This window comes from Podarcis gaigeae (genome assembly GCF_964106915.1).
Source record: "Podarcis gaigeae genome assembly, chromosome: 11".
Lineage (NCBI taxonomy): Eukaryota > Metazoa > Chordata > Lepidosauria > Squamata > Lacertidae > Podarcis > Podarcis gaigeae.
Window position 1 is genome coordinate 11,235,490 of NC_139687.1, and position 18,165 is coordinate 11,253,654.

Below are 18,165 nucleotides of genomic sequence, written 5' to 3' on the forward strand. Positions count from 1 at the left end.
GAGTGTGTGAGAGAGTTTTGTAGTGTGTGTTTTGCTTGTTTACAAAGCTATTGTACTACCAACTTTACTGTACGCTTGTGAAACATGGACCACTTATAAACACCATCTCCAGCTCCTCGAAAGATTCCATCAATGGTGTCTCCGAAAAAATGTACACATCACTTGGGAAGACAGGTGAACTAATGTCAGTGTACTGGAAGAAGTAAAGATCACCAGTGTCGTAGCAATGATTCTTCAACATCAACTTCATTGAACTGGTCATGTTGGGATGCCTGACTATCGTCTTCCAAAGGAGCTACTCTATTCCCAACTTAAGAATGGTAAGCATAATACCCGTGGACAACAAAAGAGGTTTAAAGATGTTCTCAAGGCAAATGTAAAAGTAATATAAGCACTGGCAACTGGGAATCACTGGCCTGCAAGCCCTCCAATTGGATAATAGCCTGTACCAAAGACATCATGGAATTTGAAGAAGCAAAAACTCAGGACAAAAGGGAGAAACGTGCTAAGAGAAAAGCACATTTGGCTAATCCTCACCGTGATCAACTCCCACCCAGAAACCTATGTCCCCACTGTGGAAGGACATGTGGATCCAGAATTGGCCTCCACAGTCACTTATGGACTCACTGTTAAAACCATGTTCATGGAAGACAATCTTACTCGGCTATGACTGATCGCCAGAGAAGAAGCATGTATGTGTGTCTTGCCCTTCCTGCTTTGGGCTTTGTGTCTATGCGCCTCTGGCATGGAGCCCTCAACAACATTCCCTTGAGAAAATGCCCAAATGGTTTTGTGCAGCGCCATATGGTTTAATGTACAATTGAAATCCTTTCCCTATCCTGTTGTAATAAATGGATCCTCTGCTATTTCAACCTAAATTCTCGCGGGTGTGAGTTCTTGGACCCTGAGCTGTTTAGGTGCATTCTCTGGGCAGTACATGACCGACTGACCTCCCAAAAGCTTATTCTACTTCACAAGCATGTTTAAGGGTCTTAGAGACACGTGGAACACCCCCTCTCCATACCACCAGTACTTTTTTCTTCATCCAAGGTAGTATTCACAGAGCATGCCAGTTTGTCCACCAACAGCCCAGCCACTTCATTAGTTAGGTAGTGCTATATTCTGCCACTTACATCTTTCCTCGCTGGAATTGCTCAACTTTTGGTTTCCTGTAACTGTTTCCCACAGAGCAATCTGTTTACTAATGTATACACAGAGTCAGCCCATTGCCAAAAGTGAAATAAGGAGTTGTTGCAAAGCATTGGAAGACACAAGATCTACCCACACTGGAGGAATGGCACACGCAGTTGATGGATTATATGGAACTGGCCGAAATGACTGGCAGAATCCGAGACTTGGGAGAAGAAACAATTGAGGAGGACTGGAAAAAAATTAAGGACTATTTGAAAAAACATTATAAGCTGTATGAATGTTAAAAAATGCACCTTTTAGGAAATTCTAGATTCAGCAATGTTAAACTAAAGAAATGGAAATTAAGGTACAAGAAGTCAGAGATAGAATAATGAAACAACTTTATTGTGTTTAAATGAAAATGTACATGATTTGGGTTATAACACATTTGAAATTGGGTAACATGATAAAATGAAGGATACAACAAGTATTGAAACAAGTTAACAAATTGCTGATGTTCTGTATTACAGAGAATGCAGGGTTGGGAGGATGCGGGGAAGTCCAGTAGATTTGGAAAAAAGAACATGAAAATTTGTAACCTTTCTATTTTATTCTTATAAACTGTTCTCTATTCTTTTTTCTGCACTTTATAAACTTAATAAAAAATATTATAAAAAACAAAAACAAAAGTGAAATAAGGAGTTGTACAGCTACAGGTTATGAGCCGGTCAAAAGTAAAATCTGCCCAGAATGTAGATTGTGGATACAACTGTGCTGCCAAAGGATAAAAGAACTTGGTAACGTCCACTGTGACCATAAGTGTATATTTTCCATACAAAATTCTAGCCATGGGGGAGGTGGTTTATGGCCGACTGTAAAAATTTCTCAACTTTCCTTTACAGTGTAGTAAAAGGCAAGATATATTTATTTGGAGGTTGTTCAAGCGCGAATGCTGAGCGTTGCCTTCCAGGAGTCTACACCTTTGATCTTGGTGAGTAAAAACATGGAATTAGATTGCCAGGGATTTATAGTTCATTTAGTTAATGGCAAGTCAAAGAGCCTTTTGCTCTTGTAGAATAAAAAGCATTTATTAATTTATTATTGTTTGGGGGCGACCGTGGCAGCATGGAACTACAAATTTTGATGATCCCACCCTTTCCCTCAAACTTGTCTTTCTGATGTAACTTGGTCATGATGGTGGGATTGGGGAGGAACAAACCAGCTTTGCTGAAAAAGCTAATCATTTTAAAATTGCAAGCTTTGAAAGATAGAAACAAAAACTCGACTGGGTGTCCCGGCTCCTTGTTCCTAACTTATTATTTCCCTCCAGTAAGTTTATTTATTATTTCTATTCATGGCAAACCGGAGCTCATTTTGCACAAATATATCTCATAGTGGTTGAAGAAATGAAAGATGAATGCCATTCAATTAGGTCTATTGCCATGGAGCTCTGAAGCTGCCTTTCCCAGGGCACCTAGAGAACGGAAAGGAATGTAGCTCATTTCAAGCTCCTTTTAAGATATATCTCCCCTTTGCTCAGTGAAGGTGATTTGGCTCTTGGGTTGGGTTCCCTGCTGAGAATGTTCCAAATCAAAGGCTCCCTCATTACTGAATGCCAGTTCATAATGTACCATATTTTAAATCCCACTTTAGACTGATTAGTTCCAGAAGGGGAAATACTGTAAGACGCTGGGTGTTTTAGCCTGGGGAGTTTAGCCTGGAGCAACAACCCAACCCCAATTTTGGCTGGAATTTTTAAAGAAATTGCAATGAAAACAAATGCTGACTGCTTTCTGGAAAGCAAAAATGTACGTTTTCCCAGATCTGCTGCACAAGGTTACATGAATGGATGGTTCGGGGTGCAGTTTTGGCACTCCTGGTCAGCAGCAGCTCATGCAGGTTTTCACTGGAGAGTCTTACCAACTTCACTTCCACTGAGCATCTCTGCATGGGCGAACAAAACTGGCACCTTTACAACAAAGCAGGGTGGTGCAACATGCCTTTTTGGGTGGCCCTCAACAACATTTGAGGGCCCCCTTGCAGCCCCCACTTTGCCTTCCCAAATCTTGGTAAGTGAGGTACTGAGCTTTGGGAAGGAGGCATGAGGGCTCTAGCAGGGTCCTAGAGTCCTCCCCAAAACCTATTTCAGTTTGGAAAGGAGGTAGAAGGTCTCTGGGACCCTGCCAGAGCTTCGTGCCTCTTTCCCAAAGCCTGGTATCTTGCTTAGCTGGCTTTGGGAAGGCAGCATGAGAACTGGGGGGCATGACAAATTCTGGCCTCACTCCCCACTCCTACAATGTGCTCTGCATGGGGCTATGTTTGAAGGTGACCTGGAAACTACAACTAAAAAATGTGATAGCTAGAATGGTGACTGGGAGTGGCCGCCGAGACCATATAACACCGGTCCAGAAAGACTCCCATTACGTTTCCAAGCACAATTCAAAGTGTTGGTGCTGACCTTTAAAGCCCTAAACGGCCTCAGCCCAGTAGACCTGAAGGAGCGTCTCCACCCCCATCGTTCTGCCTGGACACTGAGGTCCAGCTCTGAGGGCCTTCTGGCGGTTCCCTCGCTGGGAGAAGTAAGGTTACAGGGAACCAGGCAGAGGGCCTTCTTGGTAGTGGCACCTGCCCTGTGGAACCCCTCCCATCAGATGTCAAGGTAATAAACAAATACCTGACTTTTAGAAGACATCTGAAGGCAGCCCTCTTTAGGGAAGTCTTTAATGTTTGGTGTTTTATCATGTTTTTAATATTCTGTTGGGAGCTGTCCAGAGTGGCTGGGGAAACCCAGCCAGATGGGCGGGGTATAAATATATTATTATTATAGTCATACGTTGGGTTACAGCCACTTCTGGTTGCGTTTTTTGGGTTGCAGACCGCCGAAACCCGGAAGTACCAGAACAGGTTACTTCCGGGTTTCGGCAGTTGTGCACAGAAGCGCTAAATTACGCTTTGCGCATGCGCAGAAGCACCGAATCGCAACCCGTGTGTAAGCAGACGCGGGTTGCGAACGCTGCAGGTTGCGAACGTGCATCCCGCACGGATCATGTTCGCAACCTGAGTATCCACTGTAGTATTATTATTATTATTATTATTATTATTATTATTATTATTCTTTTCTTTTCTTTTCTTTTACACAACAAGGCCCGCACATTCCATGTCAAAGTACTCTTGTGGCCTGCTTAGTACAATAACTTGGAATGCCCTGCTATAGAGTGTTTCAAAGTAGCAGAGCATGCTGTGGGGTTCATTAACTCAGCACTGTGAGAGAAAATAGCAGCTGAGTGGGGGGAAGTACCCAGAGTGTTATGGCCCCACCATAGTCAAGTATCTTCATGGTGCTATGCTCGGAGATGCCATCCCTCCTCCAGTGCCTGATAAGGGTGCCAGGTCCCCTTCGTCTCTCCGGTGGTGCTCCGTGGCAGATTCTGGTAGTCTCATTATCAGCCACCATTGCTCTTGATTTCTGGTCCATGTTCTGCAGATATTTCAGGCTATAAGGACATGAGTAGCACTGTGGTCTAAACCACAATCAGAAGGTTGGCAGTTCGACGGAGTGAGCTCCTGTTGCTCTGTCCTAGCTCCTGTCAACCTAGCAGTTCGAAAGCACACCAGTGCAAGTAGATAAATAGGTACTGCTCCAGCAGGAAGGTATAATGCCATTTCCATGCACTCTGGTTTGTGTCATGGTGTTCTGTTGTGGCAGAAGCAGTCTAGTCATGCTGGCCACATGACCCAGGAAGCTCTCTGCAGACAGACGCTGGCTCCCTCGGCCTGAAAGCGAGATGAGCGCCGCAACCCCAGAGTCGCCTTTGACTGGACTTAACCGTCCAGGGGTCCTTTACCTTTTTTACCTATTTCAGGCTATGCTACTCTCCACTACTCCACAGAACCAGGGCAAAGATACCTGCCTACCCATGACAGGTGGCATCCTGTCTCATTCATGTAGTGATGAATCGTGCATTGGCATTCTATCTGAAAAGGACCAGTTTTGTAAATGTAGTAAAATCCTGAGCAAACACATCTTTTTGGGTGTCTTCCTTATCTTTTTTAAAATAATTATAATAATATCAATAAGAATAAAAATTTATTTATTTATACTTTTCAAATTTATACATTCCACTAATTTTATACATTTCACTAATTTTATACATTTCACTAATTTTGCAATCATTTTGACTTTTCAGAACTTGACTTCCTTCCCCCCTCTTTCTGCAGGTCCTTCAATTTATTTTTTTAATATATCCAAATGAAATTAATTTACTCATTTATTCATCTTATTTAAGTAAAAAGGTAAGGTAAAGGTACCCCTGCCCATACGGGCCAGTCGTGTCCGACTCTAGGGTTGTGCGCCCATCTCACTTAAGAGGCCGGGGGCCAGCGCTGTCCGAAGACACTTCCGGGTCACGTGGCCAGCGTGACAAGCTGCATCTGGCGAGCCAGCGCAGCACACGGAAACACCGTTTACCTTCCCGCTAGTAAGCGGTCCCTATTTATCTACTTGCACCCAGGGGTGCTTTCGAACTGCTAGGTTGGCAGGCGCTGGGACTGAACGACTGGAGCGCACCCCGCCACGGGGATTCGAACCGCCAACCATGCGATCGGCAAGTCCTAGGCGCTGAGGTTTTACCCACAGCGCCACCCGTGTCCCTTATTTAAGTAGATACTATTATAAAACTGCAGGTTATTACAATAATCCTGCCAATGTACTGTTTATAATTTATCTGTAAATATTCATAAACCATTTCCATTATTTTGTAAAAAAAATAAATTGTTAGCTTGATTTCTTATTCTTCTCGTAAGTTTTGCCAATTCTGCATATTCCATAAATTTTTGTATCCATTCTTCCTTTGCTGGCACTTCTGCTTCTTTCCATTTTGGAGTGAGTAACATTCTTGCCACTGTAGTAGCATACACGAATAATTTCTATGCATTTTAGGTAGTTCTGGCCCTATAATTCCCAAAAGAAAAGCTTCTGGCATTTTTTTTTACAAAGGTTATTTTAAACATCATTTTTATTTCATTATATATCATTTCCCAGTAAGCTTTAACCTGACTACAAGACCACCACATACTACAACACACACCTTTTTGCATCTGATTGCACATCTGAGTACAGTGGTACCGCAGGTTACATACGCTTCAGGTTACATACGCTTCAGGTTACAGACTTCGCTAACCCAGAAATAGTACCTTGGGTTAATAACTTTGCTTCAGGATGAGAAGAGAAATCGTGTTCCAGTGGCGGGAGGCCCCATTAGCTAAAGTGGTGCTTCAGGTTAAGTACAGTTTCAGATTAAGAACGGACCTCTGGAACGAATTAAGTACTTAATCCAAGGTACCACTGTATATATTGTACGGTACTGAAAGCTAATACCCAATTTGTGAGCTATTTTGCTGAAATATGCATGAGAGGAGTAGTGGAATAGATGTCATAATTTCATGGCAAAACAGATAGTAAATTATCAGTGATTTAGCACAATACAGAAGCAGTAAAAACTATTTTTTAAAAATACAAAGAGACAGGTTTTTTTAAAGAAAGAAACAATTCAGATAAAATAGCCATTTAAAAACCGAAAGCCTTCCTGAAAAGGCAAGGTTTTCGCCAACTTTTGAAATTGCCCACACAGCTAGCCTCTTTTAGCCAGGTTTCAGTATTTTGTAGAACAAGCAGAATGAGAGAGTGAATTCCTTCCTCCCCCAGCCCACTCTACGATAAGAGACTAATTTACTGTTATTTCCTTATCTTAAGGTTCCTTAATGTGGCAGAAAGTTGCAGCCACTGGCATCGCACCTCAGACTCTCAATCACAGTTCAGCTGCAGTTGGAGAAAACATCTATGTATATGGCGGTACACTATGCGGAAAAGCTATTGATGACCTGCATATGTTCAACACGGGTGAGTAGAATTAAATCTCCTTTAAGAAATTTGGTTTCGTATGTGGTCAGTCAATCCACAATCATGCAATAGTGCAGACTATAGCCGTAAGTGCAAATAGAACTTGTTTCCAGGGTTCTTTCTTGCTCTTCGGCATAAAGCCCTAGGTCAGGTTAAAATAATATAAAGATATATTTCTAAAGATCAATTAAGATAATTTACATCAGAAAATCAGGGAGGGTCCTAAAAATTTAAATATCTCTATTGTCAAAGCTCAGGGTGAAGAGGTGTATTGTCAGTATAATATATAGTTCTCCTTGATTTCTCTTTGTTGTTATTTGCTACATCATTTCCTCCATCTTTTATGATGATCCAAATCTTTTACCATTGTGTCCAAAATTCACCCTTAAACTACAAGTGATATTCCAAACCTACTAGCGATTTTAACTGTTTACAATGGCCTTTAAGATAAGTTATAAATTTTCCCCATTCCTTATTAACATTTTGGTCTGCCCGATTTTTGATTCTCCCGGTTATTTTAGCCTTTTCAGCATAGTCCATCAACTTGATCTGCCATTTTTCTCTGGAAGGAACTTTATCTTCTTTCCATCTCTGGGCCAATAACGTCCGCGCAGCCGTGGTCGCATAGATAGTCTTTTCTGCTCCCTTGGGATTTCGGCACCTAGAGAAGGCACTCTTTTTGAGGGCACACACCTTTTTATGTCGGTAACTGTGGATTAAAAAGTACCGTATTTTTCGCTCTATAGGGCGCACCTGACCATAGGGCGCACCTAGTTTTCAGAGGGGGAAATCAGGGAAAAGAAATATGATTCCCCACCCCTCCAGCTCTGGGAGCAGCGGACAGGCTGCACACAGCCTTTACACTTCTCCCAGACCTTCTCCCTGCTATTGCGGGAGGTGGGGGAATTACCCCATCTCCCGCAAAAGCTCACAGGAGGGAGAAGGGACTGACTCGGCCAGTCAGTCCCTTCTCCCTCCTTGGGGAAAAGCCCCCAAGAGCAGCACGCTCTTTAAAGGCTGCACGGCTCCTGTGGGCTTTTCTAAGAGGTAGGGCTTTTCTAAGAGCCACACACCTTTTAAAGAGCATGCAGCTCCTGCGGGCTTTTCGATTGAGCTTGTGGCGCGGGGGGGGGGGAGCGCTGCTTTCCCCCACCGCCAACCTCAAAGACCAGACTCTCCTGGCTTCAGCGAAAGCAACGCAAAGCCTCCGGAGCGCAGGCTTCGGAGGCTTCGCGTTGCTATCGCTGAAGCCAGGGAGCCTGCATTTGCCCGATAAGACGCACACACATTTCCCCTTAATTTTTGGAGGGGAAAAAGTGCGTCCAATAGAGCGAAAAATGTGGTACATAGACTCACCTTCACTCATATGGTTCCCTGTTTTGATAGGAAAAAAATAATATTAAACTGCAGAGGTAGCCAGTGTGTTTGGGTTCCAATTTCCATTAGCCCCAGTCAGCAAGGCCAATGGCCAGGAATGATGCAAACTGGAGTCCAGAATACCTGAGGGCCACTATTTTTGCCTCCCACCCACTGTTATATGGAATGCCATTCTGCCACTTTTGTTGCATTTTTTGTCATAACGTCCTGAAGTACCTTTGCTATTGTGACAGTTTATATTATCTTTCAGTGTCCCAAAGCTGGACCCCAGTCAAAACCTCTGGTTCAGCCCCTGGTGCCAGGTTAGTTGCTGATTTTTAAAATATTTTTAATTTTTAGGTTAGTTGCTTGTTAACACTAGAGTTGAACCGGAATAAGAAAAGCACAAGTAAAAGATAATTTAGTCATGTTCTCCGCCAGAGAACCTGCTGATGAAGGTGGAATAATATTTGAAGTGTAAGGACCATTTGTCAGACCCTCCACTGTTCGTGTGACCTTGCCATTCATATATACAGAAGAAGAGTAAAGGAAGGTCTTGCTTTAATAGTACAAAGGGAATATTCCGTGCTATGTTGGAAGGGACATGTGGTGGGGGTGTAAATCTGTACAATTTGGGGGGCAAAGGGTGTTTAAGGAGATAACAGAAATCACTGGATTGAAGTCCAGAGGTACAGTAGCATTTTTATCAATTTACAATGGGGTGGAAGGTTCACAGGCTACGAAGGACTTGCCCACAAACTTATTGGCAGCTGCACGCATTATTATAGCAAGGAATTGGAAGGGGCAAGCAGAATATAAAATGGAAGAATGGTATAAGGCAATGGCAGAGGAAGCCTCTCCGACACCTGGTGCAGGGTGCCGAAGAGCGGGGCGAACTGCCCGGTGGCACATGCGCAGCGCCCATACAGACTGTGCATGCGCGGCGCACATGCGGACGGAGCATGTGTGGCAGACCGTACAGACGCTGTGCGCACCCTCGGCTGCCCTACAGCTGGGGGAAGGCAGCAGGCCATCTTGTCACCCCCCCAGGGTAGCACCCAGGGTGGACTGCCCCCCACCCCCACCCCTTCGTACACCCCGGTATAAAGAGGTGTGGGATATAGCTATTAACGATAAATTAACATGTGTCATTAAGGTTAGCTGGGGAATACACAGAAGAAATTATTTAAGAAGATATGGATGGTGTTTGTAGAATTTGTACTGTTAAAACAGAAGGGGGTCAAACTATCTCAAGAGATGCTGAAATTATGGAAGGTTTGGATCGTTACAATGGAATGATCTCGTTGGTGGGGTGCATATTTTTATTCTTACTTATTTAATATTTTTGCTTTGTCAAAATAAAAAAAAATATTATAAATAAATTAATTCTGCCCTTGGATCTTACTTAGCATGAGGATAGAGGCCATAAAAATGAGTAAGCAAGTCTGTGGGGACTTGTTTTCTGGGTTCTGGGGTGGTGTACAGAAGGATAAGACCCACTTATTGTCTAAACCAAAGGTTGTTTTGGGAAGCCATGAGTTTCTTCTATGCATAGGCAAAAGGCCCTAGGACCTGAAAAGATGCTGACCAAACATTCTTGAATACAGTGGTCATTCTTCCTATCATAAAAAGTTGATCCCTATATATTCTTTTCCTGACAAAGGGGAGAACTCTGTTAATGGTGGCACCAAATGGATTCTGAGAAAATACCCTCCTTTGCCATTCCAAATAAACAAGGAAACAAGAGAATATAATTATCTCTGTGACCCATTGAAGCTTGAGCTGGAACAGCGCATAATTTTTGTTTAATTGGGAGTGAAATATTCAACCATACCGGTAATGGTATCTGAATGCTGCCTTTATGACCTAGTCAACACTCTGTGCCATGTCATGAATGGATGTGACTTTTATTGCCTGGCTAAATATTGCCGAGTCTTCCTTTGAAGGAAAGGAGAAATAGCTTAAAAGGAAAACGGGGGCACTTGAAGGGTCTTCAACTAGTTCTACAGGGAGTTTGATACAATTGTGAGGGTTTGACTTTGGGGAAGGCTAATAGTGTATAATTTCCTTTGATTCCTGGCCATCTATGCATCTATACAGGGTCCTTCTGAGGATAAAATGGGAAGGGAAAGAAACCAAATATACCACTTTGAGGTCCTTGGAGGAAACTTGGGTTAAAAATGTAATAATAAGTAAATAATAAACTGTGAGACCCCCGGGTGTAGGGCGGTATATAAATTCAATAAATAAATAAAAATGAAATGAAATGGCACATTTTGATCCTCAAGTGCTCGGCCGAGAATAATTGCTGCTCACCTCAGATGTTTGCTTAACTATATTAAAGGAGTCTTGTTCCCAATATGGTTTTTTTCCTTCGCTGGATCCATTTTCTCTTCCACTAGTACCACCATAACTGGAATAGCTAAGACCAGCTTATGAAAAATAATTCTTTGCTCACTCAGAGCGCAGTGAGGAATGCTTTGTTCATTAATAACGCTCTGGAGAATACCCAGGAACCTGAACGTGACAAATTGCCACCAACCTAAAATCATTAGGCAACACAATGCACTAGCGCAAAACACAAGCATGACAAATTAGTGGTGATTTTTCCTCAGCCTCGACGAATTCTGATACGCATGCCAGGCAGGCAAAAGGAAGCAAGCCCCATTGAACTTCACAGGGCTCACTTCTGTGTAGATAAGACTAGCAGGGTTGGGGAACCCTTTTCAGACCCTGGCTTCTTCCACCCTGGGCAACATTGAGGGGGCCAAATTCCTGTGGTGGGTGGGACCAGAAGGAAAAGTAGGAGGAGCAAATAATGTACATATCAACTTTGTGCAGTAGGTGAGCTTCTACATGCACAAAGAACCACAGAAGTACTGTTTTGGGGGGACAGGGGGCGGGAGGGTATGGAGGACTCCCTGGTCCTGAATGGGGTAACTGTGCCTCTGAAGGACCAGGTGCACAGCATGGGAGTCATTTTGGACTCACAGCTGTCCATGAAGGCGCAGGACAATTCTGTGTCCAGGGCAGCTGTTTACCAGCTCCATTTGGTATGCAGGCTGAGACCCTACCTGCCCGCGGACTGTCTCGCCAGAGTGGTGCATGCTCTGGTTATCTCCCGCTTGGACTACTGCCATGCGCTCTACGTGGGGCTACCTTTGAGGGTTACCCGGAAACTACAGCTAATCCAGAATGCAGCAGCTACACTGGTGACTGGGAGTGGCTGCCGAGACCATATAACACGAGTCCTGAAAGGCCTACATTAGCTCCCAGTACATTTCTGGGCACAATTCAAAGTGTTGGTGCCCTAAATGGCCTTGGCCCAGTATAGCTGAAGGAGCGTCTCCACCTCCATAGTTCAGCCCGGACACTGAGGTCCAGCTCCAAGGGCCTTCTGTTGGTTCCCTCCCTGTGAGAAGCGGAGTTACAGGGCCTTCTCAGTAGTAGTGCCTGCCCTATGGAATGCCCTCCCACTAGATGTCAAAGAAATAAACAACTATCTGACTTTTAGAAGACATCTGAATGCAACCTTGTTTAGGGAAACTTTTAATATTTGATGAATTATTGTATTTTAAATAATTCTGTTAAAATCTGGCCTGAAGGTGCTATCCATCAGCTGCAGGACTGTTTTGAGAGAACCAATTGGGACATTTTCGATCGTTCAGACCTGGAGGAGCACACGGCGGCAGTTCTGTGCTATATCAATCACTTCACAGACACTGTCACAGCAAATAAATCCATCCGGTTTTACCCCAATCAGAAACCCTGGATGAATAGAGAGGTCCAGTGCCTGTTGCGGGAAAGGAACAGGGCTTTTAGGTCGGGCGAGGTGCAGCTTTACAGTGTGGCAAGAGCAAACTTGAAGAGGGGTATTCGACGGGCAAAACTGGTCTATAGGCAGAGGATTGAGGATAATTTAAGGAGTAACAACACAAGACAGATGTGGCAGGGGATTCAGCATATTACCAACTACAAACCTAACCTTGGTGCTGTCGACGGTGACCCTTTGCTGGCGGAGGAGCTTAACTTCTTCTTTGCTCGCTTCGAGAAGGAGCCACCTGAGACGCCGGTATTACAGCCACCAGCCCATAGGGGCCCCTCATTCACTGTAGAGGAGCATGAGGTGAGACAGGTATTGAGGATGGTGAATCCGAGGAAGGCTGCTGGACCTGATGGCATCACGGGAAAGGTGTTGAAGGGCTGTGCGGATCAGCTGGCGAGGGTCTTTACTAAGATCTTCAACAAGTCCTTACACCAGTCTATTGTCCCACCCTGCCTGAAGTCGTCAACTATTGTTCCTCTGCCTAAAAAATCCACAATCAGTAGTCTGAACGACTACAGACCAGTTGCACTGACTCCAATCATCATGAAGTGTTTTGAGAAACTGGTGCGCCGTCACATTATTTCCTGTCTTCCATCAACTTTTGACAACTACCAGTTTGCATACAGGGCAAATAGATCCACGGAAGACGCTATCACTACCACTCTCCATGCTGCTCTGTTCCATCTGGAGCAGCCGGGGAGTTATGTGAGGCTGCTGTTTGTGGATTTTAGCTCTGCTTTTAACACTATCCTCCCCCATAGACTGGTGTCCAAGCTAGAGGCGATTGGACTCTCCAACTCCACCTGTCTCTGGGTTTTGGACTTTTTGTCAGAACGTTCTCAGAGGGTTAGAGTAGGGTCACATATGTCCACAGCCCTTAGCCTTAACACCGGCTCACCACAGGGTTGTGTGTTGAGTCCCCTGCTCTATACTCTCTATACGTATGATTGTACAGCCATTTATTCCAGCAACAAAATCATCAAGTTTGCTGATGACACTACGGTGGTGGGGCTCATTTCAGGAGGGGATGAGTCCGCCTATCGGGACGAGGTGGAGCGGCTTTGTGCTTGGTGTGGAGAGAACAATCTGGCTCTTAATACGACTAAGACCAAGGAATTGGTGGTGGATTACAGGGAAAAAAAGGCGGACATTCAGCCCTTGTATATCAACGGGGAACGGGTGGAGAGGGTGGCGGAATTCAGGTTTTTGGGAGTGACTATCGATCAGGGCATGACTTGGAGCGCAAATACCACTGCTCTGGTGAAGAAGGCCCAGCAGAGAATTTATTTCCTCAGACTTTTAAAGAAGAACAATCAGAGTGAGAGACTGCTGGTGTCCTTCTACCGAGGCTCCATAGAGAGCATTCTCACATACTGTATTTGTGCCTGGTTCTCCAGCTGTACAGCTAGGAAGAGGAAGGTGCTCCAGAAGGTCATAACCACAGCCCAAAGGATTATTGGTCATCCCCTCCCATCTTTGGAAGAACTGTACGGTTCCCGTTGTCTTAGGAAAGCAAACAATATCCTGCAGGATGCATCTCACCCGGGACACAGTCTGTTTGTACTACTGCCTTCTGGCAGGAGATACAGAAACATCAAGTCAAGGACAAATAGACTGAAAAATAGTTTCTATCCAAGAGCTGTGGCCTTCTTAAATGCAGTAACTCGATAGTGTGACCTGGGAGTTTGATGGGTGTGGGTGTGGGTGTGGCTGGAATGTGGTTTGTTTGGTTGTTGTTGTTGTTTTGCTTTTGTTGTTTTTAAGGGATGGCATCCAATTTCGTTGCACTTGTGCAATGTTGCACTTGTGTAATGACAATAAAGAATCTATCTATCTATTTTAATATTTTGCTGGAAGCCACCCAGAGTGACTGGGGAAACCCAACCAGATGGGTGGGGTATAAATAAATTATCATCATCATCATCTTTGTCCTGCAGCCAGACAAGCAAAAGGCATTATCAGAGTCTGAGGGACGCATTCCAGCCAGCCAAAACACGCAAGGAGGATGCAAAGCACTGGGGATGTGGTATAGAGTTTGGGGGCCAGGTAGAGTGACTTGGAGGGCCACATTTACCCTCCCCACCAGGCCTGAGATTCTCTGGCCCTGGTGTACAGCATTGAGCTGTAAAACCTTTGAACGAAATTCCAGTTAAATTTGGGCGTAGGTAGCCCACACAAGAGTTCAAGCTAACTATCGTAGTGTTACTTTGTCTATCAGCAAGTGACAAAGTCTCATCACTGTCACAATTCATGGAGTTGAGCTATCGATACAAATGCAGATGTGTCAGATTTCAGACACTAAAACTCATGCTAGATATTGATACGATTGCTACCAGAATGCTTCATAGCAGAAATCTTTGGGCCGTGTTTATAAATAAATGACAATTAAGTACGGTAGCTTTGGATGAAATTCTGCCTTGGCATAAGCTTGCGCAAACACATTATTATGCCTTGCCTTTGCCAAGATTGATTTTGTGTGTGTTTTTTTTTTCTGTTACTAAACTACTGTAATAAACATAATAAGTTTAAGGAATCAACAAATGTAGTTCCCAGCATAAAAATAATGGGTATTGTTCCAGTTGTATAATCACATTCCTTATGAGTTGGGCAACGAAACAGTTATTGTGATGGAACAAATTATTCAGTATATTTGTATTTACTACAAGGAAAGCAATAATTTGATCACGGGAGGAAGTGGTTCCTTTTGCTTAAACAAGATTCCTCCCCTCCCCACACACACACACATATTTTTACCACTTCCCTGTTCCTACTTCAACTCACCCCACATACCAATCCCATCCTAACTGTTTTTGTTTTTGTTAGGTATTTTGTGGTTTTATATCTCAATTTTATTCTGTGAACCCCCATGAGACCACCCCCCCCCCAGGCGTAGGGCAGTATATAAATTCAGGCTAATAACAATAGCCTTATTACACTTCAGCTCACTTGCCTTAGGAGACTTGGTGCTCCTTCAAAATGCAATTATTATTTATTTACAGTAAGGGAACTTGTATGTACATTCTGGTCTTTGATATTTGAAAATGTGGCAGAAATGCAATCTTGTACAGGTCTACTCCTATGTAAGTCCCACTAAGTTCCATGAGGGTTACTTCCAGGTTTGCCTATGCAGTAGTACCTCTGGATACGAATGGGATCCATTCCGGAGCCCCGTTCACATCCTGAAGGAAACATAGCATGCTACTGCGCATGTGCGCAGGTCATGTTTCGCCACTTCCACGCATGCGCGTGACGTCATTTTGAGCATCTGCGCATGCGCGAGCAGCAAAACCCGGACATAACGTGCTCCTTTACTTCCGGGTCGCCGAGGAGCGCAACCCAAAAATACTTAACCTTGAAGCTACTTCAACCCGAGGTATGACTGTATAGGATTGCATACAAAATAGGCTTTCTGCAGAACATGAATGTCTCCTTACGTGTGGCAGAGCAACCAGGAAGCAAGATGTTACTGGCACCTCACACAGCTATTTGACAGGTGTATCATATAATAAGTTTCATTGTTCCCATTGCTTTTCATAGCACTATTCAGGGGTGGGAATTGGCATAGCAGGTGGGCAAAGTCATGGGTTGTTGGCGCTGCTTTTATTGGGAATTAGTGAGGCTCAGAGCTATAACAGAGCTGACTAACCTGGGGCATTTCAGATTTTATTGGACAACTAATCCCTGAGCATTGACTGTGTTGTTGTAATAATAATAATAATAATAATAATAATAATAATAATAATAATTTTTTATTTATACCCCCGCCCATCTGGCTGGGTTTCCCCAGCCACTCTGGGTGGCTTCCAACAGAATATTAAAATACAGTGGACACTCGGACATGATCCGTGTGGGAGGCACGTTCGCAACCCACAGTGGCGCTTCTGCACATGCGCAAACCCTGATTTAGCGCTTCTGCACATGTGCGGCCGCCGAAACCCGGAAGTAACCCGTTCTGGTATTTCTGGGTTTTGGCGCATCCATAACCCAAAAAAAGGCAACCTGAAGTGTCTGTATCCCGAGGTATGACTGTACAATAATCTATTAAACATTAAAAGCTTCCCTAAACAGGGCTGCCCTCAGATGTCTTCTAAACGTCAGATAGTTGTTTTTCTCTTTGACATCTGGTGGGAGGGCGTTCCACAGGGCAGGTGCCACTACCGAGAAGGCCCTCTGCCTGGTTCCCTGTAACTTGGCTTCTCGCAGGGAGGGAACCGCCAGAAGGTCCTCAGCACTGGACCTCAGTGTCCGGGCAGAACGATGGGGGTGGAGACGCTCCTTCAGGTATACTGGGCTGAGGCCATGTTGGCTGAGCTTCAGAGGTGGTGCTGCTGGGACAGGAGAGAGAAGGTTCAGCCACGACACACAAACAGGGAATGAGGCTAGAAAGTTGCAGCGAGGGAGAGGAGCAAGAGGCAGCAGGTATTTGGGAGGAAAGGAAGGAGCATATACAGTGGTACCTTGGTTCTCAAATGCCTTGGTACTCAGACAACTTGGAACCCAAACACTGCAAACCCAGAAGTAAGTGTACTGGTTTCTGAACTTTTTTTGGAAGCTGAACGTGCTCTGTTTTGAGTGTTACAGTTCCGATTTGATTGCCACACTTCCATTTTGAGTGTTACACTGATGTCTGTTTTTGCTACTTATTTTGCATTTTTGTTTTTGCGGCTCTTTTTGTTTTGTTTTTGTGATTGTGTGGAACCTAGTTCAGCTACTGATGGATTGATTGTGTGACTGCAGTACATTGTTTATTGCTTTCATTTTATGGATCACTGGTCTCATCAGATAGTAAAATTGATGTTAAATTGCTGTTTTAGGGGTTGTTTTTAAAAGTCTGGAATGGATCAATCCATTTTGCGTTACTTTCTATGGGAAAGTGCGCCTTGGTTTTGGAACGCCTTGGTTTTGGAACGGACTTCCGGAATGGATTAAGCTTAAGAACCAAGGTGCCACTGTATTTGGGAGGAAGGATTGAGCATATAGTGAGTAGACTGGGAAGGGGGAAGTTCAGGAACAGGGTGTGTTGCCAAAACACAGGGAATTCATCACCGGAAAAGAGGACAGAAGAAGGCACCGATTTGCACAAAATCCTGCGTCGGTTCTGATGCATAGATGCAGATTTAGAAATCATTCTGATTTAGTGAAGGGGGAAGATGACCAGTAAGAAACAGAAGAGGAGACATGGCTGAGGGTAAGCCAGTGTGACTCATGGCCAGTTTAGTAAGGAAACTAGGGCCTACTGACATTCCTGGTATTCTCGCTCAACTCCTTAGCAGGTACTTGATATAGTTGCTGTGCACTTGAAACCCCTTAGAGTTAATTCAGAGGGTCTGGATGGTAGAGAGCAGACGGGATCAGCAAAATGGTAAGAGAGAGAGCACTTGCCCTCTGCAGACCTGCCGCCAGAGGAGATGACAGTGGTGCGTTTTGATAGCAGTTATTTCATGAAAAGCACACTTGCTGCTGTATAGACGCAACTCTCAGGGCTTCCTAGAGTGCAGGTCTAGAGGAGTGGCTAAGTGACTGAGCGGCATGCTTCAGGAAGAACGGCAGGAGAGCACAGTTGCACTCATATTCTGCTGCTCGGCTTCCCAGAGGCATCTAACTTAGGGTTACCAGACATCCCTGGTTCCGCAAATCTGTCCCTGGAATGTCCCCAGATTTGCAAATCTGTTCCTGGGAAACGTGGCGGCGGCAGCCTCAGCAGCCCAGAGCCAGCCTGGTAGCACAGTTGGCTCTGGCTGGCTTCAGGAGCTGCTCGCTGCCATTCTTCCTCGCCGGAAGTCGCCATATGATGTGTTTTGCACAAGACACATCATATGGGGACTTCCGGGAGGCAAACCGGCGAGCGCCACGGCAGTGAGCGGCAAGCAGCTCCCGCAGCCAGCCAGAGTCAACTGTGCTACCAGGCTGGCTCTGGACTGCTGACTGCCACTGTTGCTACCACTCCTGAAAG

General features: G+C 44.6%; 1 protein-coding gene across 3 annotated transcripts in view; it reads left to right on the forward strand.

The window, feature by feature from the left end:
* Positions 1 to 18,165, forward strand: part of LOC310826763 (kelch domain-containing protein 3-like) — an 83,057-nt gene that overhangs the window by 11,922 nt on the left and 52,970 nt on the right. For all 3 annotated transcript variants that reach the window (XM_083702069.1, XM_083702071.1, XM_083702070.1), the window contains exons 6-8: positions 2,034 to 2,122; positions 6,884 to 7,030; positions 8,658 to 8,709. In XM_083702069.1, the coding sequence (XP_083558195.1) occupies positions 2,034 to 2,122; positions 6,884 to 7,030; positions 8,658 to 8,709 (288 nt within the window). The remainder of the gene's footprint in view (positions 1 to 2,033; positions 2,123 to 6,883; positions 7,031 to 8,657; positions 8,710 to 18,165) is intronic.